At 50.8% G+C, this 25,064-nt stretch overlaps 1 protein-coding gene across 3 annotated transcripts in view; it reads right to left on the bottom strand.

Annotated features, from left to right (window-relative positions):
- Myo19 (myosin XIX) overlaps nucleotides 1-25,064 on the bottom strand; it is a 32,384-nt gene that overhangs the window by 3,866 nt on the left and 3,454 nt on the right. Inside the window, exons 4-21 of one of the 3 annotated variants that reach the window (XR_013041824.1) lie at nucleotides 22,729-22,867; nucleotides 22,250-22,398; nucleotides 18,933-19,046; nucleotides 13,748-13,880; nucleotides 12,561-12,630; nucleotides 11,886-11,988; nucleotides 11,165-11,261; nucleotides 10,967-11,043; nucleotides 9,206-9,296; nucleotides 8,667-8,838; nucleotides 6,833-6,906; nucleotides 5,992-6,113; nucleotides 5,683-5,796; nucleotides 5,243-5,419; nucleotides 4,786-4,938; nucleotides 3,648-3,755; nucleotides 2,715-2,785; nucleotides 281-1,621 (exon numbers count right to left, since the gene is read on the bottom strand). Coding sequence is in view for 2 of the 3 variants with exons in the window: in XM_006983180.4 (XP_006983242.1) it covers nucleotides 1,527-1,621; nucleotides 2,715-2,785; nucleotides 3,648-3,755; nucleotides 4,786-4,938; nucleotides 5,243-5,419; nucleotides 5,683-5,796; nucleotides 5,992-6,113; nucleotides 6,833-6,906; nucleotides 8,667-8,838; nucleotides 9,206-9,296; nucleotides 10,967-11,043; nucleotides 11,165-11,261; nucleotides 11,886-11,988; nucleotides 12,561-12,630; nucleotides 13,748-13,880; nucleotides 18,933-19,046; nucleotides 22,250-22,398; nucleotides 22,729-22,867 (2,059 nt within the window). In the remaining variant the exon portion in view is untranslated. The remainder of the gene's footprint in view (nucleotides 1-280; nucleotides 1,622-2,714; nucleotides 2,786-3,647; nucleotides 3,756-4,785; nucleotides 4,939-5,242; nucleotides 5,420-5,682; nucleotides 5,797-5,991; nucleotides 6,114-6,832; nucleotides 6,907-8,666; nucleotides 8,839-9,205; nucleotides 9,297-10,966; nucleotides 11,044-11,164; nucleotides 11,262-11,885; nucleotides 11,989-12,560; nucleotides 12,631-13,747; nucleotides 13,881-18,932; nucleotides 19,047-22,249; nucleotides 22,399-22,728; nucleotides 22,868-25,064) is intronic. The other 2 variants (XM_006983180.4, XM_076543071.1) reach the window with 2 other exon arrangements.

Here is a 25,064-nt window from a genome sequence, read left to right as displayed (position 1 = left end):
CACACGCTTCTGGAGCCTGAAGAGACTGATCTCCCTACAGCTCTCTAAGCCTCTTTCTCCTGTTCCGGATCTAGTTGTTTGCAGAGGTGGTCCTGATGTCCCTCGCAGTCCTGGCTGTTTGGGGGTGTTCTGAAGGCCCCACTGCACCACGTCTCCTTGGCCACTCCCTCAGCCCCAGCCCTTACCCCTTACAGTCAGCCACGTGGAGAAAAGGAAGCTCTACCCAGCTGCGGGAAAGCCCTCCCAAGCTTGCCGGGCTGCCCCTGTGTGGGAGGGTTACCTGAGGGCTCTGACTGCAGTTAGCGGCCCAGCGCCTCTCTGGAGCCAGAAGCCACCAAAGCAGATGCAGGAGACGAGAGAAGAGAGACATCCACAGAACGGACCAGGGCCCAGAGTGCTTGTTGGTGAGAGAGACAGGAGAGCAAACCATGGAGAGGAGAAAGAGGAGGAGGAGGAGGAGGAGGAGGGGGGGGGGGGGAGGAGGAGGAGGAGGAGGAGGAGGAGGAGGAGAGCGGCACAACTCCAGCAGAAAGAGCTGGCTGGGGGGCCAGAGGGGGGCGGGCGCAGCTGTGCTGGGGCTGCCGTCTGCCCTAGTCCCTGTGTCTGTCCCTCCACCTGCCCCTGAGCCTCTGCATCCCCCCCATTTTTTTTTTCAATTATGTACAATGTTCTGCCTGCCTGTGTCCCTGCAGGCCAGAAGAGGGCACCAGATCTCATTATAGGTGGTTGTGAGTCACCATGTGGGTGCTGGGAACTGAACTCAGGTCCTCTGGTAGAGCAGCCAGTGTTCTTAACCACTGAGCCATCTCTCCAGCCCCAACACATCCTTAGTATGGACAGCTACACTGTGCCCACAAGGCTAGACTTTTGCCCAAGTGCTCTGTAAATGTCTCCCCTTTGATGCCTCCTCCTCCTGGAGCTCAAGCTGGCCATGCAGGGCTGGTCCAGATTCCCCAGCTTTCCCTTCTGCCCGCTTGTCCCATGTTTTTGTCTCCCTCTGTATCTGTATGGAGCCATGCCTACTGACCGGTTTTGCCCACTTGTTACTCAGCTGCCCACAGCTCTGGCTTCTCCTTGGGTGGCTCTACAGCCTCACCCCCAAAACCTTCCACAAACTCCATAGAGTGGAGGAGAGCATGAGGTAGATGGAACACTGGTTCTCTCCCCTGAAGGGGCCCTTTCATCTACCCAGGGAATGAAGTCCATGTTTCTTGATTAGTGCCCACCTGGCACCCTAGCTTTACCTGTCACATCTACGTTCTGTCTTGTGCCCGGAAGCTTTTGTCTCATTACCTGTCACGTGCAGCGGTTGTCAACTGGCTAACCCAGTTTATACCCACACACTACCTCCTCTAAAAGGTTTCCCCATGTCCACATCGCCCCTGGAGTCAGACTGAGCTCTCTGTCTTTCTCCACCATCGTCAGCTGGGGTTTGTCCCCACACTGGACCCTCACCGCTGAGGAGGTTCACCTAAGTCCTCAGTAACCGATGGCTGAACAAATGACAGAAAATGGGCCCCACTCACCGGTGGGCCCTTTGGCAGAACACAGGCCAGAGGACGTGTGAGGTCGGAGCCTTCTCAGCAATTTATATCGTTCCACAAAGTTCTGGTGAGAGACCCTGGAAACCAAAGCAGGCAAAAGAGAATGACCGTGAGCCAGGTGTCTAGCTGGGACTCAAGGCCAGTGCTCCCTACCATCCCCACTGAATGGAGGAGGGTGTGTTCTAGAGAGGCCAAGGGCCACTCAGGGGGGGCTGCAGATACCATTTAAATCGAGCCCGGGGCCGGCAATGGCTCAGCAGACACAGTGCCTGTCGCCAAGCCTGACAGCCCGAGTTTCATCCTCAAGACCCATGTGGTGGGAGGGGAGAACTGACTTCATGTGGTGTGGCACATCTTGCTGGCTGTCGGGTGCTCAAAGCCACCGAGGAAGGACACCATGTACCTGTGCAGCTCTTAAAACTCTGAGGCTTGTCTCTAAAACTCCTCAAGTCTGACAAAGCCACAGGAGAATTCCTGACTCTCACCTTCCTTTTCCCTCACACTCCAAGTGCGGCCTCCCCCAGACTAGTCCTTTAGGAACACTGTCCTGATTCAACCATCTGCCCCAGAAGACAGCAGTGACGTCGTCTACAGCCTGGAGGTGACTCCTCCCAGAGCCCTCACCTGACCCTGCAAACCATCCAGTTCTCTTTTTACCGTGAGCTATAGATCTCAGTCTGCCACATTGCTCCCCAGTTTCCTCAGCTAATCCTGCCTCCTAGACACCCGCAACACCACCCATCTCCCTTCTGTCCTGAGCCTGTATCCTGTATCCAACCTCCAGTAAACAGTGCAAGAACTCCGCTTCCTCCTCACGCCAGGGCAAACAGTCCAGGCTTTACACGGCCAGCTGTGTCCGGCTCCTTACATTCCCTGTCTGTGGCCCAGTCCCTTGGTGTCTCACTTCCTGACAGCATTATGGTTGCTCTCTGTTCTAAGTCCTCCCAGGCTGGCCCTTCCCTTTTCTCTGGGCCTGCGCTGATAACCAGATCACACATTACAACAAATTCTGTTTCTTTCCTAGCACTTGTGTGTGTGTGTTATCTGTGGAAGTGTGTGCTTGCACAGCTGGACTGCCACAGACAGTTCTCCTCAGCCCTACCTCCCTCTGTCTGGCCCAAGTTCTGAGTGCCACCCAGCTCTGGCCCTACTGCAGTGTGGCTTACTTACCGGATGGGAAAGCCAGCAGCACTGATGTGGATGGTCTCTACAAGGCCACAGGCCTCCAACTGACTCAGGACCTGCAAGGGTGGGGAGACAGAGCAAGCTAGAAAAGCTATTTCTTTTGTACATCTAGAAGCTAGAAAAGCTATTTCCTTTGCACATCTCTGGTCCTGACCTTCAGTGACAGGCAGGGTTGGCTGACAGAGATGTCTGTCTCCATGGGACCATGAGAAACCAAGGGGGCTGAAGATTTCCCTGCTAGGAGAGGTCCTGGGGGAGCCGCAAAGGCCCTGTATAGTACCTGGCTCCTGCTACAGCTAAGGTCTGCAACGGTCCTGGCTGTCTCTGTCCTGTCCAGGGCTGATACCACTTCACAATGCAGAACTATTTATTCTCTTCTGGCTTCAGAGCCGCTCAAGCAAGGAAGGTTACACTGCAAAGATTCTTACTTGATTTGAACCCAGAACTTTACCACACAGCCAAGTTATCCTGGCTACACAGCCACATTTACCAGGTGACTGTTGGACATTCTTCAGTGCGGTCCAGCACTCACACATCATCTATACCCCCTCAGAACCTGAAACCTTGAGGAATGATTTTGTGTAAACTAGAAAATGAGATTAACAATCCAGAGACAGCCGTACCGCATAGACTGTAGAGATGTTAAATCACAAAACACCCATTGTCCCGAGCAGGTTCAGTCTCTTGTCAGAGATAGGATAGGTGAGCAGGGAGCAAGATGTTCTAGAGTCCCCACGTGCCACCTTGGCGAGGCACACAACGACACATGCTCGCCCAGCCAGAGCAGGGAAACAAGCCCTCCTTAATGTCAGGCCCAGCCTCACACCTGCCTGTGATCACTCCATCTGGAGATGCTCTCCCCTTAGGCCTTGCCAGATGGGGTTTGATGCCAGGCAGCTGTAACTCAGGGTTAGTTACCTCTTCCTGGAGGAAGGTCTGTGGCTGATTCTGGCTGTTGGGCTTGATACAGCGAATGTAGTGGGGTGTTGTGCTATGTAGGACCTGAAGGAGCTGTTCCAGTGAGGCCTGCAGACGGAGAAATCTGGGGTAAGGCAGGATTGGGGCAGCTCCGGGTCATAGGCTGAATTCTGGTTAGTGAGTAGATTATGTCCTTGGTGGCCCTCCCAGCCTTGAGAACAGGACCCACATATGCCCTGGGCACTACTGGAAATTCCCCTCCCCCATCCCGGGACTCTGTGTAACAGCCCTGGCTGTCCTAGAACTTGCATTGTAGATCAGGCTGGCCTCAAACTCACAGAGATCTGCCTGCCTCTGCCTCCCGAGTGCTGGGACTAGAGGTGTGTGCCGCCGCCGCCACCGGGTGGCTTGGAGGTTTTTAAAGAACATGTGCAAAGCAGAGTTTAACCACCCATTACTTCTCACCCTTCCTCCAGGGATGCCTCGGGACCAGTGGCTCTCACTGGCTGACCCTCTGGTCTGGGGCTTGTCCCTGTCCTCTCTGCCCACTTCTTTCCTACAGAACAGCTGCACAGCACTCCTGCTGTTCTCCGATGTGCCAGAGATGTGACTCAGCCTGATGACACACACGCTGTGCAGGTAGTCAGCAGTGTCCGATGCTGTGGCTGCAGCACGCTCCTCAGACAATAAACCTGGGTTTCCCAGGGGGCCCCCTCAAGTCATGGTAAAGTGGGGGTTAACATATGAAGAGGGACAAATAAAAAAGCGGCAGGGTGGGTGACCAAGTTGTTGAAGGGCAGTGGTCAAGAGATCCCAGGAAGGTGAGCAGAAAGGAAGCAGGTAGTGCCCAGGGAAGTGGTAGTCTGGGCCAGCCAACACACGGTTTGAACAGGGCAGGCAGAGCTCCATAGAAAGTGCTACTCTTCTGTGACTGCTCCACTGGCCAGGGTGAGAGCCCCCACCCTGTCATATCCCGTGTGTCGTCTGTTTCCTACAGTCTTCAAGCATAAACTTGAAGAGACCAGGGCCATTCCTGCATGGCACACTGCTGACCCTAGTGAACAGCCCCAATCCTGAGGGGTGCTCAACAGACAATTGGAGTGAACTGAGCACTTGATATCAGCAACACCAGACCCACCTTGAACTTGGACACCACAGTCAACGCAGGAGCCCTGCTCTGGCCAGACGGCTCCTCCTGGGTCTTCTCTTCAGGGTTAGCGGGGAATAGCATCATGAGCAGAGGGTCTTGGGACTGCTGCAGGAGCCCAGTCAGCTCAGGGGGAACAGGGTCCTGTCGGGAAAGGGCAAGGGTGGCAGGCAGGTGAGCTGCTTCCCAGTGCTGGCCACTGCTCTGGCACCCCTACCCAAGCACGGGGCTTCTTGGAAGGCCAGGGCTGGAGTCCCAAGCAGAGACACAGGCCACTTCCAGCAAGTCAGGATGGATTAGCAAAGGTCTCAGGCAGGGCTCAAGAGGGTGAGCCCGGATTTTGAGGAGACGTAGGAGAGAGGATGCCAGTTAGGAACTGCTTTGTGCGTGCCGCAGTGACTCTTTCCGCTTTCTTACCCAGGGCCCACATGCTACGGCCCAGGCGCACCTTGTTCTTTTCCACCAGGCCTTCCGTGTGGTAGCGCACGGGTCCTGCGAAGTGCAGGACCACGAAGCTGGGCTCCCGGCTGAGCTTACTATGGCCCAGGCGGGGCTGGCCTGCCAGCGCACTCTCGATGCGCGTCTGCAGCTGCGCGGCACTGCTCGGCCGGTTAAGGCGGCATTCCTGTGGGGTGGGAGCGGGCGGTCATCGCAGTGACGAGGTCTTACCACATCGTCACCGTCCTCGCTGTCGGGCCCCCCCGGGGCAGCGGAGCTGTAACACAGGCACAACAGCAGCCACTCCGGGGAGAGGGCACAGGGATTAGCACGCTGATTTGCACATGTGGGAGGGCGACGGACTAAAGGGCACACGAAACAGTCACCAAAGCACCAGAAAAGCCCGGGGACCAACTCTGCTGCTTGGCCTGCTGGCTGAACCTCCCCTACCTCATTTATGAGGGAGCAGATGCTGATGGGGCTCCCCTCGAGGAGATCTAAACAGGTCTGGTTGTCCTGGTAGTTGACAAATGACCACTCCAGGCCCTCAACTGCGTATTCCTCCTAGGAGCGGGGTGGGGCGCAGTGGGAGAAAGCAAGTTCCAGAAGAGCATTAAGGAAGGAAGAAAACACTTTCTTACACAGTTATTACTTATCAGTTCGTAAGACAAGGAACAAAGGTGCCTGTCACGACCGGGCGGGGTTAGGAAGAGGCGGAGGACCCGGAAGGAGGGAGGACCTGTCTGGCCCGCGCCTCACCTGCTGCGCCCTCAGGTAGTGAGCCACGAAGTGCTGCTGCAGCTTCTCATTGGCATAGTTGATGCACAGCTGCTCCAGACTGTTGTCAGGGAATGACTCAAACCCATACACGTCTAGCAGACCTTGGAAGACAGAGAGACCATGGGGCTACCACAGGCTACGGTAGAGACGACAACTCCAGGGGCCCCAGTGGCTGGACCCTTGCTGAGGCCTCACTTGCTACGGCCTTGGGATGAGGTGGAGTGATCGCCTGCTCCCATCACCCACCCAGGGTAGAACCCAGGACCTCTTCCCCCACCCCATACCACGTCAGAGCAGGCAGAAAGCCAAAAATCTGAACGAAGGGCAGCCCAGGCATCAGTACACTCTTGAGTCTGAAACCTTGGCCCCAATAGGCTCCTCCTTAAGGATATCAGGTCCCATTTTTTGTGTGATACCTGGAAATGTTCTCTGAAACAACCAAGTTCAGAGGACCTTGATCTCACCAGCCTAGCTGATGCCCCTCTTTAAGCAAACTGTGTTGGCACCCCTAGGCTTTACTCCCCTCCCCCCCAAGATCACAACAACGCTGATCTCAACTGTGTCTCCCCATCCAGCTCTGACTGCCCTTCTGAGGTTGGAGCTAAGTCTCTGGGAGAAAAAGGACCATCAGGGACATGGCATAAAGTGGTCTGTCTGGAGAGCCATGGACATGTGATATGTGGGCAATCAAATCACCAAGCTCCTGGATGGATGGATGAGGACACCAGCCGAGAAGAGAAAGGAGCTGCTCAGAGGCACACAGGTGACCCAGGGATCCTCCCTCCACCCAGGAGGCTCCTGGCAGGGTGAGCCTTGCTACCTATGAAGGCAGTCCATGAGCTGGAGTCTGCACAGATGCTGCTGTTGATCACTGATACCAGCCAGTCGAACAGCCTGTTGATGGGAAAGAGTGGGGTGTGGGGAAACTGCTCTCCCAGGAAGGATGCTGCATGCTAGAAGGCCCTGTGTTTGAACCTACCAGGCCAAAGGCCAACCTCTTGTTTCTGGCTTATGCAATCTTTTTTTTGTTGTTGTTTTTTTGAGACAGGTTTTCTCGGTGTAACAGCCCTGGCTGTCCTAGAACTCACTCTGTATATCCGCCTGCCTCTGCCTCCCCAGTGCTGGGATTAAAGGCGTGCACCACCACCGCCCAGCCTATGCAATCTTGACCCACTGCAGAGGCAGGCTCTGGGCATATACATTTCCAGGTATTCACGGCCCTGACCTGTCCTCATACAAGACAGCACAGGATAGCACGGTGCAGCTCCTGGGTCTGCATTAGTCATGAGGCCCATCACCAGCTGATGCTGTGACTAGAAGAGACAGACCACTGGCAGGTCCTAGTTAGGCTAGTAAGGAGCTGAGTGCATTGAATTCCCCTGAAAAAGGCTTAAGGAGCTGCACATCCTACTCAATCCCAAACAAGTGGTCCTAAGTCACAAGAACTCTGAACTGTCACTAGCCCATAGAAAATGAAACTTCTATACAAGGAGGCACCAAGCACGACATTGTTGAGGGCCTTCTTTCCTACACACTGCCTTCTCCTACCCAGTTCTGGAAAAGACTCTGGGATGGAACCAGCAACCACTGCTTCAGCCAAAAAAGTGCTGTGGTTACCTCAGTTTCTCCTTAAGTAATTACTCTGCAAACAGCTTAATTCAGACCCACTTTATTTATTTATTTAGCAACAACAGGGGTTCAAACACTCATGCAAGATATTAAAATGAATGAGCTAGTGTAACATGACTGCTTCCATGTGTAAAATGGCCTATGGCTAGACGCTCATTCTATCTGTAACTCTTAGGATTAGAAATCTTTTGACTGCTGGGTGTAGTAGCGCACACCTTTAGTCACAGCACTGACAGTGAGTTCCAGCCAGCCAGAGCTACATAGTGAGACCCTGTCTCAAAATAACACCCCCAAAACAAAAATCTCCCAACTTTTGACCGAAAACCTGCTTTGAGGCAGTAGTATCTGTCTCTAGTTGCCATGGGCTCAGGCAGACCTCAGATTCTTGGCTCTGAACAGGTTTGTCCAAAATCTCACATGCACACAAATATACAGCAGTCACCGATAATCTCAGGGCATTCTGAGCCCCTGACAGCTTCTACAAGGTACTCGAAGGTTCTCAGGACTCAAGATGAGATAACCCTTGACCATATGTCATGTCCCAGCAAGCTCAGGCCCCCTTCCCTGCTGTGCTGCCTTGCCTGCTGCATGCTTTGCTGGCACTGACTCTGAGCTGAGCTTCTGGCTCCACTGCTGTCTCCAACTCCCCAGGTGAATGACCGTCGGAACCAGGGTACAGGAGACAAGGAGCCTATCACCACTCAACAGTCTGAATTGGAACTGTAAAGGTGGAGATCCCCTTTGGGGCCTGTTTGCCAACAGAGAGCTGAGAAGGCTTTCCTCACCTATGGCCAAGGTCAAAGCAGGCTCTTGTACTTGAACAAGCTGAATATAGGTCAGGAATGCGGCAACTTCTCCATTCAATACAGGTAGTGTTTAGGGCAAACCTGGAATCCCAGCAAACTGGTCTGCTTTATTTAGTACCTCCATCTTGGGCCTCCATCTGCTGCCTGACAAGTGTTGAGTCCGACCTCAGACAGGTTAAGAACCCAGCGGGAAGTGAAGGCCCAGAGTCAATGGCTCACCGTGCATAGATCAGTTTGGCCAGACAGTCTCTTCGGGTGTCACACTCAGCTCGGGAGCATGGCTTCCGGAACACCTGCTGCTGCTTGCCTGCCTTGATGGTTCGAATCTGCATGGTCTCCAGCAGCATGTCCTCTGAGAGCTGCAGCAGCGAGGCTGAGGTCCTGACAGAGACTGGGAGAGGAGAGTCCTCCTTAGGCAAACACCCTCCACTGGAACTGAGTGGATGGAGGAAACACAGGTCCTGATGGGTGAAGAGGCTTGCACAGGCCTCCTTACGTGGCAGAGGCAGGGCTTGAAGCCAGTGCTACAACTGGACAAATTACTTCCTAACCACCTGACTAACTTTCTCACTGTAAGATGGAGACAACAGCGTTGGCTTCACCAGAGGCCGAGGAGTCAATTACCCATCGCAGGCCCTACAGCAGATGGTTAACCCAAGGGTGCCAGATGGAAAAGTTCACCCTGCAATTTCCCACCGCACCTCAGCAACACTAGTCACTTTCCTGCCAGGCACATTCCCCGCATCCTTGTCTCTCACCCTTGGTTCCATCCATCAGTTGGCAGGGCTGGGCTTCATCTTCCGAGTCAGCGAAATGGACATTGCCAAGGTGCAGGAGTCCAGCTAGGACCTGAGGGACAGAAGGGATGGTCAGGAAGCAGGGACTTGAAGAGGATGAGTTCTTATGCTGATGTCACAACAACGGAGGAAGAAAGGAGCTCCTGATGATTGTCCCACTGTCTACCTCTGTCAGACAAGATTTCATATAAGTTAGTGCATCCCAAGACAATCTCTTCCACATCCCATGAGGCACATGCCACGATGATGCCCGTAACAGAGATGGGAGAGGTTAATGTCGAGCCTAGGAGAAAGGCAAGATTAGAGACTAGGCACCAAGACTTCCGATGCCTCCCAGAACAGCCAGTAGACCTTACCTCCGTTCATCCTCTGGCCCTACTCCTCACCTTCAGGAATGGTCCCTGTGGGAGTACTGCTCACTCCCTTAGCTACGGGCCAGTGTCACTTCTGCCTGACGGGCTTGGTCATGGCTTCCCGGAAGCCTTTCTCAGCATTACTGGGCTGTGATAGTCCAGCCTGGAGGAGGAACTGTGATCCTGGTCTCTACAATAGGTACCACCCTTCTGCCTTTGCCTTCAATGACCTATAGCGGTAACTTCCAGTATGAAGGCGAGCAGAACACTTGTAGACCCAGTAAGTCTGGAGACCTTGGACCTCCTATTAAGAGAGCAGAGTCTCTCCTGCTATTGTTGCCTGGTCCCAGACAGACAGTCTCCACAGGCTACCAGTTTTCTGGCCCCAAACTGCCCCAGGAGAGGGCACCTGTGCCCAATGGGCAGCACAGCTGTGGCATAAGGTCCTAACACTTTCAGTGGAATGGATGAGTCTCGCCCTGGGAAAACCACCTTCCTGATCATGGTGTCTTCCCTGCCAGATCAGTATGTCACACCTTCAAACCAGCACCCACAAAGACTCCTGGTGTTGTCCATTCCCTCCAGCCTGTCTCCATGGACTGTCCTCTGCACAAACTCTTACCTAGTGGGATCCATACTGGGTGTGACACCTTACCATCAATATCCCCATCTTCCTTCGGTGGCTTCCCTGTCTCTGTCCCCAGCCCACCCTATACATTACATGCTGTTGCTCTAGATGAGGAATTAAGGGAAGCAGCTGGCCTTCAGCAAAGGCAGAAAGGCAGTGAGCATGGGAAGGCCAGCTCACTGGGCTCCCAGAGCAAGAGGCAGAGGACAGAGTGGAAGAAGAGGTGGGCATCTGGAATAACAACGCCTGGACCAACTGCATCACGTAGTGGTGTCTTGGGTACGCTTCTTTACCTCGGATTTTCTCAAGTATAAAATAGAAATAATCTCCATGCATAAGAGACTGTTGATAAAAATCAAGTGAGCAAGGAGGTGTGAACATCACTTCTAAGCTTTAAAGTGTTAATTAGACAAACAGAGAAAGATATTGTCACTGTAATAAAACCTGCCCCCTCCCACAAAAAACCAACCAACAAAAAAACCTGCCCTAAAGTCCTTGTGCTCTGGGTGTGCGAGTCACTGTGCCATGTTCATTACTAAGTACTATTATGGTATGTTAATGACCCTACAGCCCAGTCCAGCACCTGTCTCTAGGGTTCCCAAAGTGCTGGCCAGCTCCTTGGTATGGCCCTGTGAGGCCTGAAGTCCTAGACACTCATGGAGAGAGTCCCAAGTCCAGGGACAATTCACGAGAGGGGCTACCATCACCTCTAAGTGCAAGCAGCATGGCTTTTCTTCTGACCTTAAAGATGTTGTTCTGGGTGGGGGTGTCGATGCCCAAATGGAGCATGGCCTCTCTGGTCAACTCGAAACAATCCTCTGAAAAGAATCCATGTCACAGCCCAGTGGTCAGCAGGGCCAGTGGGGAAGGGGAGACAGACCCTGGGCAGAATGGGTGGGGCTTTGGGGCAGTCTAGGGTACCAAGGAGGCTCCTCCTACCTTCCAAACTGTTTTCTGGATTGGGTAGCCAGGAGAAGGCAGCCCCCTCGGGGAGGTACCACTGGAGCCTCTCATCCTTGGTGGCTCCTTTGCAAATCTGCGGGGAGAGATGCACAGGAGGCTGAGCTGGGTGGGAGGGCCTTCAGGCCCGAGGTTAGAATGAGGAGTGAGAAATGGCAGCATCATTGCAAGGCTGAGAGGTCCCCCAAAGTAAGCACAGGGCATGGGGTGAAAGAACCACCACTGTCCAGAATGTCTCCAGCCTGATGGCCAAAAAATATCTTCCGGGAAAGCTGGCAGTCTGAAGCAGAATGCAGACTCTTGCTGGGGAGTCCTTGTCTCGATTACAGAGGTACATCCCTGACCTAAAGAAGCTCCTAGTCTGGGTGCAAGGGGCCCTACCAATGCCCTGGAGAAGCCCAGTCCAGGGAAGGAACACAATCCCAGAGCAACCATCATGCTGTTGTGGGAAATAGTTTCCATCTTAGAAGGGTCCTCAGTCTAATGCAGGTGACCCAGTTTCCATTCAGAAGACAGAGCGCCTGCCTAGAGGACCTTCTGATCTGCACGAGGCAGAAAATCCTACCTCTAGGCCCAAGCTGTGCCTGGTGAGCAGCTCTGCTTGAGAGCAAGTGAAGGGGCCAGGTGTGGAGCATGCTGGGGTGGAGGGACGAGCCACCTCGCCCTGCTTGTGGCACAGTGCATTCCACCTGGCACAGACCTGGTAGAAGATGTGGAAGTTCCTCTCACTGGAGGCCTGACGAGCCACACGCGTTTTCTCTAGGAGGTAGGTCTGGACTGCAGCTCCCGTCATCTGCTGGGCTCTGGCACACACAGGCAGAGCCCCATTATTATCCCTTCATTCCATAGCCATTTCTACTACTAGCTTACAACAGACTGCCACCTAGCAAATCCCTTCCAAGCTCTTCTGGGGTTGGGGACATTCACAATGTCCTTGGGAAGCCAGGAGTTCAAGGTTAAGTTGGGCTCTAGGAGACTTTGTCTCAAATAACAAAACTCAAAATGTGTTTGAGTGTTCTGGGATATTCTCTGGCATGTAGCTCAGACAGGCATGGCAAACACCTCAGCGTTATCACTTTGGCCCATCTCAAGGTAGGAGTTGATGCCCTAGTTCAGGGTTATATCCCAAAGAGGCATTTTAACAAGAAATTTCTGAGCCATACGAGCATTAGCTCAAGGTCACAGTAGCTATGGCTTTGTAGGCTAAAAAAGGACAGCCCCAGAGTTCGCTGAGCTCAAGAAAGCCACACATCCAACATAAAAGCTATGAGCAGGGTTTTGCCCATGGGGATGACCCAGGGGGGTGACTGACTGCCCCAGCTGCCTCCAGTCCCCATCTCTGCTGTCCCATGTGCTGGATGGCAGTAGCTGTTACCTGTTCAGCTGGAGCTGGATGAACTTCCCGAAGCGACTGCTGTTGTTATTCCGAAGTGTGCACGCGTTCCCTAGAGATCAACACCGTGTTTATGCCCACTCCCCAGGTTTCACAGCTCTCACCAGCTGCTGTGGCTGTGTTCCTGTCCCTAGTCACCCAAAGGCCTTCTGCTGATTTCCATGTAATGGGCGTCAGGACTGAGGAATGGGCTCTCAGGCTTTGGCACATGGGGTCAAGAGATTTACAAGTATTTCCCAGCCAGGAACAGGAATGAGAAAGCCTAGGCAGTGAGGGTGTTTTTTCTTTTATGTGGATGAGTGTTCTGTCTACATTCATGTACGTGTACCACATGTATGTCTGGTGCCTGCAAGAGGTCAGGCCTGCTCCTGGAACTGGAGTTATAGGATGGTTGTGAGTCACCATGTGGGTGCTGGGAACTGAACTCAGGTCCTGTGCAAGAGCAACAGATGCTTTTAACCACTGAGTCATTTTTCCAGCCCAGTCAGGGACTTTCTGCTTTGACAAGAAGAGGGGAAAGTAAGTGGTCACTACTGGTTTTAGACACAGACACAACATGTGGACTCCAGGCCCAATATGGACACTAATATAGCTATGCCACCATAAGCCAGGGATAGTGGCGTACTTCTTTAATCAGAAGCAGAGGCTGGCAGATATCTGTGAATTTGAGGCTAGCCTGAACTACATAGTGAGTTCCAGGACAGCCAGGGCTACATATCAAGACCCTGTCTCAAAAACAAACCAACGAACAAACCAAAACAAAAATAAATAAAAACAAAAAATCAGCCCCCTCCCCCCCAAAGCTATGCTACCTTTGACAAATTTCCCTTTTGGAACATTAGGAACTGAATGGAGAGATAAGATTTGGACTAGATGAGCCCAAGACACTCTCTGTCTGACTGTTTCATATGAACCCAATGATACCAGCTCTAGCTGGCAGTGGATCTCGCAGACGCGAGGCTCTACCAACAAGCTATATCCCCATGTGACAGCACCTTTGATGGAAGGGAGCTGAGGAAATCTGGGAAGAGGCTGGGATCCAGGAAGTGAAGGACAGTCATTCTCCAGCCCAGAGAGAGGTTGTAAAGCACTACCTCTCTCCCGGAAGATGGCGAATCCCAGAGGAAATAAATGGGGCTGGAGTATGGTGCAGAAGACACCAAGCTCACCGAAAGCTTCCATGACAGGGTTAGAGTTCAGGATCCGCTGTTCAATCCTCTCTGCGATCTTGTGGCTCTCACAGGAAGCAGGTGGGGCAGCCACCACAGCATAGAACTTCATCAGGCAGCGGGAGGTCCATGTCTGTAGCAAACACAGCCATGTGGACAGTGTCCTCCTCCTCACCCTCCCACTGCGGAACCGAGAGAGACGCGCCTACTACAGTACTTTCCTCCATCATGTGCTGCTGCCCGCCCAAATTCCTGAAGGATGCTCAATTTAGCTGTGGCCTTGGGCAAGGCATTTCCCGTTTCTCTCAGCTCAGAAGACGCACTAAGGAAAGAGGCTGGAACACAGGAGGAACACCCTCCCACACCCTAGCCCAGACCTGACAGGCTACCTGGCATCTCTGAGGCCCTCACAGCTGTTATCCTAGAATAGGTTTTTGTATATATATATATATATTTTTAACAAACCCTGGAGATGCAGGGTTTATATTTGTTTTTATTTCTTTATCATATCTATAGTTCTTTATCATATCTATTTTTATTTTATTTATTTATTTTTGTTTTTGGGGATGGGGTTTCTCTGTGTAGCTTTGGAGCCTGTCCTATAACTCGCTCTGTGGACAGGCTGGCCTGGAACTGAGAGATCCTCCTGCCTCTGCCTCCTGAGTTCTGGGATCAAAGGTATGCACCACCATGCCCAGCTCTTTATTTATTTTTGAGACAGAGTCTTACTCCTTGTTAGCCTGGAACTTTCTTTGTAGACCGGGCTGGCCTTGAGCTCACAGAAATCTTCCTGCTTCTGACTCCCCAGTGCCTTAAAGACATACCATCCTAGCTTGGAGGTGGTGGCGCACGCCTTTAATCCTAGCACTCGGGAGGCAGAGGCAGGAGGATCTCTGTGAGTTCAAGGCTACCCTGGTCTACGGAGCAAGTTCCAGGACAGCCAGAGCTGTTACACAGAGAAACCCTGCGTCAAAAACAACAAAACAGAAACAACTCACATCACCATGGCCAGCTCATCTATCTAGGTGAGCATCTGAGTTCAATCCCTAGGACCACATGGAGAAGAGAACAGACCCCTAGAACTATCATCTGACCTCTACATCCATGTACCACTGCATGCTCACCCATGATACAAAATAAATGTAAAAAATGAATCAAAACAAGCCGAATGCTGGCCAATCATGGCCCATGCCTTTAATTCTAGTACTCGTGAGGCAGAGACAGGAAGATCTCTGTAAATTCTTCATCAGGCAGGTCTATCTAGCAAAGCTCCAACCAGCCAAGGCTACATAGTAAGACCCTGTCTCAAAGAAGAGCAGAACAAAAATTGAGTTTTGGTACCAGGGATAGTCCTATCACTTGGGAGGTAGAAGCCAAAGGATTGTTGTGAATTCAAGGCCAGGCTTGGTTTCTCTAGTGAGTTTCAGGCCAGTAAGGACTACAGACCCTGTCAAAAAAAAAAAAACCCAAAAAACAAACAACAAACAAATAATGACTAAAGAAAGTATTTAGATTGTGTGTATGTTTGTGTCTGTGTGTGTTTCTACACAGGATCGCACTTATGTATCCCTGGCTAGCCTGAAACTAGCTATGGGAGACCATGCTGGCCTTCAACTCACAGAGATATACTAGCCTCTTCCTCTGAAATGCTTGGATTAAATGCTTGTGCCTCCATACCCAGAAAAGAAGGTATTTGGAGTATATTAGAAGCAGACCTGAGAGGCTGGAGAGATGGCTCTGTGGTTCAAAGGATCAGAGGTCAATTCCCAGTCCCACATGGTGGCTCACAACACCCTCTTCTGTCCCCCACCCCCAAGGCACATCATGCATGTGCTGCACGAACATATATGCAGGCAAGTGAAACACAAAACACTCTTACCATGAAGTAATTTTTAAAAACTAAGAACAAAAGACTTGAATAAAACCAAGTACCCCCATTTAAGAAACAAAACAAAACAAAACCCAAACTTACATCACCATGCCCAGCTATATCCATCTCCACGCCGCCCCGTCCCCCCCCCCCCCGCCCCCCCCTCAGGTTTCTCTGTGTAGACCTGGCTATCCAGGAACTCACTCTGTAGTACAGGCTGTCCTAGAACTCAGAGATTGCCTGCCTCTGTAATCACATCATTTCTTCCTTCCAAACTCTCCATTATGCCTCTCTCTACTCGGTTTTGAGACAGGGTGTAGTTATGTAGCCCTGGCAGGCCTCAAACTCAAATCTCTGTCTTTCAGTCTCCTTAGGGAAAGAACACAGCTGGATCTTTACACATGGACTTTGTGCCCTATCACCTTGATAAATTACTCTACAGCTTTCCCTCTCCTCTGTTTTGAGACGATGTCTCACTGTAGCTCAGGCTGGCCTTGAACTTATAATTTAAGGATGAACTTCTGCTCTTCCTGTCTCCGCCTCCCCAGGGCTCTATTGTAGGTGTGGGCCACCTATAACACAGTTTGTTTCTACCCCTCATGCCAGGCAATCACTTGACAGCTCAGCTGCATTCCTGGCACCGCCCCACCCCCTTTTCTTAACAAATTCAGAGTCGTATATACACGGTCTGCAGTTCACTCCCCACACCTCAGAAACAAAAGAACCCTGGAACCCTGGAATTCACTCTTTTTTTTATTCTGTTTCCTATTTTATTATCTTTCACTATTGGCTTTGGTTTTTTTTTTTTTTTTTTTTTTTTTTGGTTTTTCGAGACAGGGTTTCTCTGTGTAGCTTTGCGTCTGTCCAGGAACTCACTTGGTAGCCCAGGCTGGCCTCGAACTCACAGAGATCTGCCTGCCTCTGCCTCCCGAGTACTGGGATTAAAGGCATGCGCCACCACCGCCGCCGCCGGCCTTGGCTTTGGTTTTAATTAGTTATTTAACTTTGTCGGTGCTAAGCACTGAACCGAGGGCCTCGTGAATACCAGGCAGGCAGTCTACCACACAGTCATACCCCCAGCCCAATATGCAAGCAAGTTCAGTTTCCAGTGCTGGGGACCAAACCCAGGCAACTTATTTTTCCCTTTTGTTTAAGGTGTTCTGTGGACCGAAATATTTCACCCAATTAATATGGGGGTATAGGGAGAGAAATGAGCTCTTCCCCATTGTGACTATACCTGGAAGTAGTTTTTTTTTTAAATAAATATATATATTTATTTATTTTACATCCTGTCCATAGAGTAGTAGGTCTTTTTAAAAGTTATTTTACTTTATTATGTGTATAGGTGTTTTGGTTGCAGGTATGTCTGGTGCCCATGGAAGCCAGAAGAGAGCTGAATTATGTAAGTGAGTTCAAGGCCGTTTTGGTCAACTTACGAGACCTTGTCTCAAAATTAGAAAGTAAAATAAGGCCTGAGGATAAATCATAGTTCATTTGGTAGCATGCCTGTACAGCACATTCAGGGCTCTGGGTGTGATCCCCAGCACAGAATAAACACAAAAAGTCCAACAAGATGCTCAAAGGTCAAGGCTCTTGCTGCCAAGCCTGATGACCTGAGCTCTACCCCTGGGATCCCCATGGTGGAGGAGACCCGGCTCTCAAGGGTTGTCCTCTGACCTCTACACGTGCACTGTGTGCATGTGCTGCCCCACCCGCAACTAACTAATTAAATGTTAAAAAAAGAAATAAAAACAACAAGCAGGCCTACTCAATGGCCATGATGGCTACTCAGTGAAGGGTTACTGAGCTCTGCTTGTGTTGGTCTTAAGCCAGGTTCTGCCCTAGTTCCCAGACTACTCTGGTGGACAATTCTCTTTGTTCAGGAGCTGAGTTTTCAGGCACTTTGCTGACCTATGGCCTCTCTACCCAACTTCCTGTCTTTCTTTGTTTGCTTAGAGACTAAGGTCAGAAGTAGACACTGCATTTCTCACCCAGGCTTCTTCCATGACACCTGTCTACTCCTAGCCTGCAGTCTAGCGCCCATACTGCATTTCTCACCCAGGTTTCTTCCATGACACCTGTCTACTCCTAGCCCACAGTCTAGGCCCAGGAGGTACTTAATGTTCAGTAGCTCTTGGGTAGGTGAGTGTAGGCAAAAGGGGCTTATAGTAATCCCTCATATAGTGCTGCAGAGAGGGAGCGGCAGCTGGGTGAGGCCTGAGGGAGGCTTCCTCTCACCAGTGGAGGAAGTCCTTGTTTAGGTAGCATCTGTCTCACCTGCTGAGCTCCGGCTATCTATAAGGCCCTCTGGCTATCCCAGAGCTTCTCCTACACTGCCCTTGCTGTCACTGGCAACCCCAATAGGGTTTTCATTTTTTAAAAATATTTATTGTGGTTTTTTATTTTATGTATGTGGGTGTTTGCTTGAATGTATGTGTGCATCACATGTGTGCAGTGTCCACAGAGGTCAGAAGAGGGCATTGGATGGATCTTCTGGAACTAGTTTTAGATGGTTATTAACCATCACATGGTTGCTGGAAATCGAACTTGATCCTCTGTAAGTACAACCAGTGCTCTTAAACAGCTGAGCTGTTTCTCCAGCTTCAATTCCAGCAGGCTTTGGTCTCTTCCAATCTTCTCCCCATAGTAAACCCGGCTACTTTTGAGGAGTAGGAGCTAGGGCACATAAGGCATGTGCCAAGCATGCTACCCAAGGCATGTGCCAAGCATGCTACCCAAGGCATGTGCCAAGCATGCTAACCAAGGCATGTGCTAAGCATGCTACCCAAGGCCTCACGTGCACGAGCTCCGATTTTATATTATGTTTACTTCATTTATTTGTAGATAAGAGTCTTACTATGTAGTCCAGGCTGGCCTGTGATCCTCCTACATTGCCTCCTAAGTCCTGGGATTACAGGTGTGTCATCTCGTCCAACAACACAGGCTCCTTTCTGCTCCCACAGAAGTCCATGCAGGTGCTGGCCTTCTACTCCCTTCCATTTCACAAGAGAAAGGACTGAGGCATTCTACCTGATGGACATGATGCTGGGTTCCCCAACATCTGACTGCTGCTCCTAGAGATCCCAGACGCACCTTCAGTGAGAAAGTCAAGGTGCGAGGGGAAAGCATCTCACCAGGGTGGCAGCAGAGCCAGCCTCGGAGGCTGCGCCAGAGCCCAGTCTTCTGGTGTGGAGCTTGCTGAGCACAGCAGACACCCTGGTTCCCCGGTTCAGTCAGGCAGCCTATCTGTGAATGGCCCTCGCCTTCTGCTCACCTAGCCAGGCATGAGACAGGATAAGACATTGGCGCGCCTACCTTCCCGGCTCCACTCTCTCCACTGACCACAATGGACTGGTTGACTGGCTCAATCAGGCTCTGGACATTCCTGTAGGTCTGTTCACCCACTGTGAAGATGTGGGGTTTCAATGTCTGAAATATCAGAGGGGATGGTCACGTGAGCACCTGTTTGCAAGAGTGGCAGATCCAATGACGGCCTAGACTGGGAGGCTGCCAGGAGTGCTGTTAGCATGCTTCCTCCAAAAAAACCTGGCCCGCATGTCAGAGTTAGACCCAACTGCAAAACTCCTATGGTTGGTTCATTCACGGAGGTTCTCTCAGCATGCATGCAGCTAGCTTCCAGCACTCTATGACCTTAACACTTTATGCTCTCATTGGATTTTCTTTTTCTTTCTTTCTTCTCCTCCTCCTCCTGTTTTTTTTTTTTTTGATATAGGGTTTCGCTGAGTAGCCCTGGCTGTCCTGGAACTTGCTCTGTAGACCAGGCTGACATCAACCTCACTGAGATCCACTTGCCTCTGCCTCCTGAGTGCTGGAGTTAAAGGTGTGCACCACCACTGTGCGGCTCTGATTTTATTTAAGTTAAAAAAAAATTATCTTATGTGTGTGGGTGTTCTGCTTGTGTGTACGTCTGTACCATGTGTGCAGTGTCCTTGGAGGCCAGAATAGGAGGTCAGATTCCTTGGGGCTGGAGTGAAAGATGGCTGTGAGCCAACATACTGGCCCTAGGAATTGGATCCTGGTTCTCTGGAAGAGCAGAAAGTGCTCTTAACCACTGAACTATCTCTCTGGCCTCCTTCAAGGCTGCTGTCTCTCTACCTACACCCCCCACCTCTCCCACCCCTGCCGCCACCAGGTTTTCCCGGAGCCTGGTCTAGAACTTGCTATGTAGCTGAGGATGACACTGAACTTCTGTTCCTTCTGCCTGTACCTCCCAAGTCTTCTACCTGTACCTCCCAAGTGCCACCACACCTGGCTCTAGGGTTGGAACTCATATCTATGTATGTATGCCAGGTGAGCACTTGACCCACTGAGCTGCCTCTGAACTTTTCTCTAATAGTCTGAGTCTGCTGCTTATTTTATTATACTTTATCAGTTGGAAGAAAATTTCTTCTTAAGTTACTGCCTGTATTAGTTCATTTCTACTGCTGTGACAAAACACCATGACCAAAAAGCAACCTGGGGAGGAAAGGGTTATTTTGCTTATACTTCCATATCACCGTTCATCACTGAAGTGAGTCAGAGCGGGAAGTTAAGGAAGCAAGAACCCCAAGCAGATGCAGATGCAGAGGCCTTGGAGGAGTGCCACTTACTGGCTTGCTCATACTGCTTTCTTATAGTACCCAGGACCACCAGCCTAGGGATGGCAGCACCCACAATGGGCTGGTCCCTCCCACTTCAATCACTAGTTAAGAAAATATCCTACAGTACTCTACAGGTTTGCCCACAGCACAATTTTGACTTTTTAAAAAATTTCATTTATTTGTATTTTATGTATGACTGCTCTGCATGTACACCTGCAGGCCAGAGGGGGACGTCAGATCTCATTATAGATGGTTGTGAGCCACCATATGGTTGCTGGGAATTGAACTCAGAATCTCAGGAAGAGCAGCCAATGCTCTTAACCTCTGAGTCATCTCTCCAGCATGATCTTATGGAGGCATTTTCTTTTTTTCTTTCATTTATTTCATGTGCATTGGTGGTTTTGCCTGCACGTATGTCTGTATGAGGGTGTCGGATCCCCTGGAACTGGAGTTACAAACAGTTATGAGCTGCTATGTGGGTGCTGGGAATTGAATCTGGGTCCTCTAGAAGAACTACCAGTGCTCTTAACCACTGAGCCATCTCCCTAGCCCATGGAGGCATTTTCTTTTTTTGTTTTCTTCAAGACAAGGTTTCTCTGTGTAGCCCTGGCTGTCCTGGATCTCACTCTGTAGACCAGGCTGGCCTCGAACTCACAGATATCCATCTGGCTCTGCCTCACGAGTGCTGGGATTAAAGGCATGCACCACCACTACCCGGCTGGAGGTATTTTCTTAATTGAGGTTCCTACCTATGAGATGATTCCAGGTGCTTGTGCCAGGCTGACATAGAACTAGCCAGCACGGTACCTAAGAAGTCTGCACATTAGTTAGATGGCTAACCCCAAAGATGAGCTATTCGAGCTCGGTTCAGAGGCATAATAACAACCTGCCAAGGACCTCAGCAATTAAGTACACCTGTGTGATCTGAATTTCAAAGCCACTCTTTCTTTTCTTTTCCTTTTTTAATAAATTATTTTTATTTTATATACATTGGTGTTTTGCCTGCAAGTATGACTGTATTCAGGAACCAGATCCCCTGGAACAGGAGTTGTAACTGTGTGTAGACAGCTGTGAGCTGTCATGTGGGTGCTGAGAACTGAACCCGGGTCCTCTGGAAGAGCAGCCAGTGCTCTTAACTGCTGAGCCATCTCTCCAGCCCTGCCACACTTCTTTCATAAATACTGTCTTCAATGTGCTCACATCCGGTTGGGCACTGTAGAAAAGAGGGGACCATGGCCCGACTTTTGCCTTCGAGTATCAGGCAGGTAGTGTGTCAGACCAGGATGGACTTCTTTGGACTCCACTTGAAACTTCTCATTCCCTGAGCCTCAGGGCAGTGCCATCTGCACCATGCCTCACTAGCCACCCAGCAATGATCGCTTACAGCTTCCTGAGAGCTGTCTGTCCTTCTCTACCTGACCTTGCTGCAGCTACCTAGTCCCTGAACTGTTAAGAAGCCTCAGTGTTCTGTTTCTTTCACTTCAACCTTCCTCTTGCAGACTGTTCAAAGGCCTACCTCCACATGGAGTAAATCCTGCCTGCGGTGGGACTTCTGTCTGACTGTGCTCATCTTCAGACCCTTATCCACCACCTCTCGACCCAGGCTTCCTCCTGCTAGCCAGCTTGCTCTTGCCTCTCCCTGAACACGCGTCCGCTTCCAGCCTGCATCCCTCCCTCCCATCCCTCAAATAATTTAGTCTCAGTACAGAAGGACACGTGCTGACTGCTCAAGGGCAATCCCTACTGTATACTCTTTTATTCTCGTCTGAAAAGACAGAGACACAACCACACCTGTAAGTCCTTTGCATAATAATAATAATCAAAACTTTTGTTCTGTTTCTAGTTTAGGTTTCAACCTCGGTTAAATATTTATCATCCACATCGCACCTCAGTTATGTGTCCAATTTCTGAGAGCTCCTGTTGGGCAGGGACGTGACACTAGCAGGCTTTGAATGACTGTATTACTGGGGCAGAGATGAAGAAGGGGGGTGAAGCCACAGGGAGGCTTAGGCAGAAGCCAGGGAGCCTTACCTGAGGCTGAGGCGCAGCATGGTACTCCTGCATCAGCTCTGCTGCGTAGAGTTGAGGGATGGGCTTGAAGGGGTTCAGAGCTACCAGGGTACAGCCAGCATTGGTATAGAATATGTCCTCTGTGTACCGGGCCTGCAGGCACCTCAGAACTGAGGCAAAGATGCTGTTAGCCAGGCCTGGCTCAAATGCAGACAGAAGCCCAGACACACATCTGCTAAGCAGCCCTCCCTCTGTAATTAGCTAAGCACCATTAGAACCCTGTAGCTCCCTGATGAACAGAAGTAAGATCTAATTAAGATGAGTCCCAAACCTAGAGCAAAGCCTGCCCTGGGGAGCCCAGGTGCAGTGGCAGGTTCCCTGGGGCAGAGGCCAGGTCAGGAGTCTCAGTGCTTGGTCTGAACTGGGCAAACAGTGCTGAAGACCCTCGCTACATCCCTATGCTTCTGGAGCAGCAGTCTGGAGGAGAGGAAGGCCCATACCTGTTTCCAGTGTCACAGGATTCACCTTGGTGAGGTCATCCACCTGGTGGAGTTGGGCCTCCCCACCCAGGAACTCCTGTAGGTCTCCCTTGAGGGATGCCCTGCCCTGGGCATCAGAGCCTGAACTGTGGCCGTTCACCTGCAGGGGAACAACACAGGAGCCATGAGACCTGGGTCTCAGACCAGCTGGCAGCTAGCAAGGGTGGAGTCTGCACAGGCGAAAGAACAGGTTTCTACAAGATCCAGGTGGCTCATGTGTCAGCTCTGCTGCTCATTTGTGTGCGAGCCTGGGTCAGTCACCTCTATGAGCCATGTTTGTTTGGGGGTGGGGAGGACTCAACTCCCAGGTTACAGGGGAAAAAAACCACACAGAGCACTTTAGTAGAGGCCTTGAGAGTACATATTAATAATCAATAGCCTTGGGCTGGGTGCCTTTAATCCCAGCACTCGGGGAAGCAGAGGCAGGCGGATGGATCCCTGTGAGTTCGAGGCCAGCCTGGGCTACAGAGTGAGTTCCAGGAAAGGCGCAAAGCTACACAGAGAAACCCTGTGTGTGTGTGTGTGTGTGTGTGTGTGTGTGTGTGTGTTTGTGTGTGTGTGTGATATATCAATAGTCTCCTCTCTCCTCTGCTGTGAGCTCCAGCTAAGGCGGTTTTTAGACTACAGGCTACCAGCCTTACAGAGCTGCTGTCTGTACAGCACAGGACGGAAAGGGAAGAGAAGACAGGCATCTAGCTGGAATCAGCTTAGGAGGCTGAAGTCTTGTTCTGGCTTGTGTTTCTAATGAGACTGGTGAGCCCTCAACACACACGCCCCTCAGGAACAAGCCAATGTAGGAGCACAGAAATGAGTTTCTCTTGAATATCGTGAGGCTCAGGCCCATCATAATGTACAAAGCAGGCTCTTGTTCTCGAGGGCGATTGCTACAGCCTACAGCTCAATCTATGGAAAGGCAAGGACCGAGGGAAAAAGGAAAGAGAAGGGGAAGGGTGGAGGAGAAAGGAAAGGAGGAAGGGACTACTTACAAAACCAGCTGCAATTTAAGAACAGTTTTGATCATTTGGGAGTTGAGTCTAGTGACCGAGAGCTTGGGTTAGATTATGCTGGGCAGTGGTGGAGCACGACATTAATCCCAGCACTCGGAGGCAGAGGCAGGCAGATCTCTGTGAGTTCGAAGCCAGCCTGGTTTACATAGTAAGTTCCAGGACAGCTAGGGCTACATGGAGAAATCCTGTCTTCAAAAGCAAACAAAACAACAACAAAGGAAGCTAGACTGCTGAGCCTGGTGGTGGGACTGTTTCCTCAGGCAGGAGGACGGTTAAGTGCAGGGCCAGTCCCAGCAATTTAAGTCTCTGGTCTCAAAATAAAAAGCAAAAACAGAGGAGATAGAGTCTGGTGGGCGCCTGCCTCGCCCGAGTGAGGCCCCAGGTCAACCCCGGTGCTGCAGATGGACAGAACGGGAACGGGGTCTGGGTCACCCAGGTTTGACTCCCGACAGCACCACTTATTCCTCTACAATCCTAGTTGAGTTTCTTTCTCTTTAGGGTTTCTCCGTCTAACAGTCCTGGCTGTCCTGAAATTCGATGTGCAGACCAGGCTGGCCTTGAACTCACCTGCCTCTGGCTCCCAAGTGATGGGATTAAAGGCGTGCGTCACTACTGCCTGGATTTATTAAAGTTCTTTTATCTCTTTTTATCTCAGTTTTCATTAACACTAAAATGGGAATGGTGACTGTGCCTACCTCTTAGGTACTCAAGGAGTTATTGCTGGGTATGGTGGTACACACCTGTAATCCCAGCATTCAGGAGAAGTAGGGGACTGCCATGAGTTCAAGCCTAGCCTGGGCTACTCAGAAAGATCTCAAAAAAACAAAACAAGAACTGGGGTGTGATGGTGCATGCCTTTAATCCCAGGACTCAGGAAGTATATCTCCGAGTTTGAGGCCAGCCTGGTCTAGAGAGCGAGTTCCAGGACAGCCAGGGCTACACAGAGAAACCCTGTCTCGAAAAAATTAGGGCAAAAAATTCTAAACATTCTTTAAAATATTGTGTTAGGATAGTATGACTAGATAACTTTAATGTCCTTTTTGATTGCCTTTATTTTTCCAAATTCCTGATAATGAACGTGACCTTGAGTCAGCCATCTAATTCATCTGGGTCTTATCTCCAGAACGGGAACATAATAGCACTGTATAGTACATATACTACTACATTTTTTTTCACTGCAATATGAAGATGAAACAAAATACTCAAATGTAGTGCCTACTACAGAACAAGGGCTGGGCACAGGGCAGTCACAAGTATGGCTGTGGTAAAAATCATTGCTTTTGGAATAAG

This window comes from Peromyscus maniculatus, chromosome 8 (assembly GCF_049852395.1).
Source record: "Peromyscus maniculatus bairdii isolate BWxNUB_F1_BW_parent chromosome 8, HU_Pman_BW_mat_3.1, whole genome shotgun sequence".
Taxonomy (NCBI): Eukaryota; Metazoa; Chordata; class Mammalia; order Rodentia; family Cricetidae; genus Peromyscus; species Peromyscus maniculatus.
This window is presented reverse-complemented; position numbering and strand designations above follow the sequence as displayed.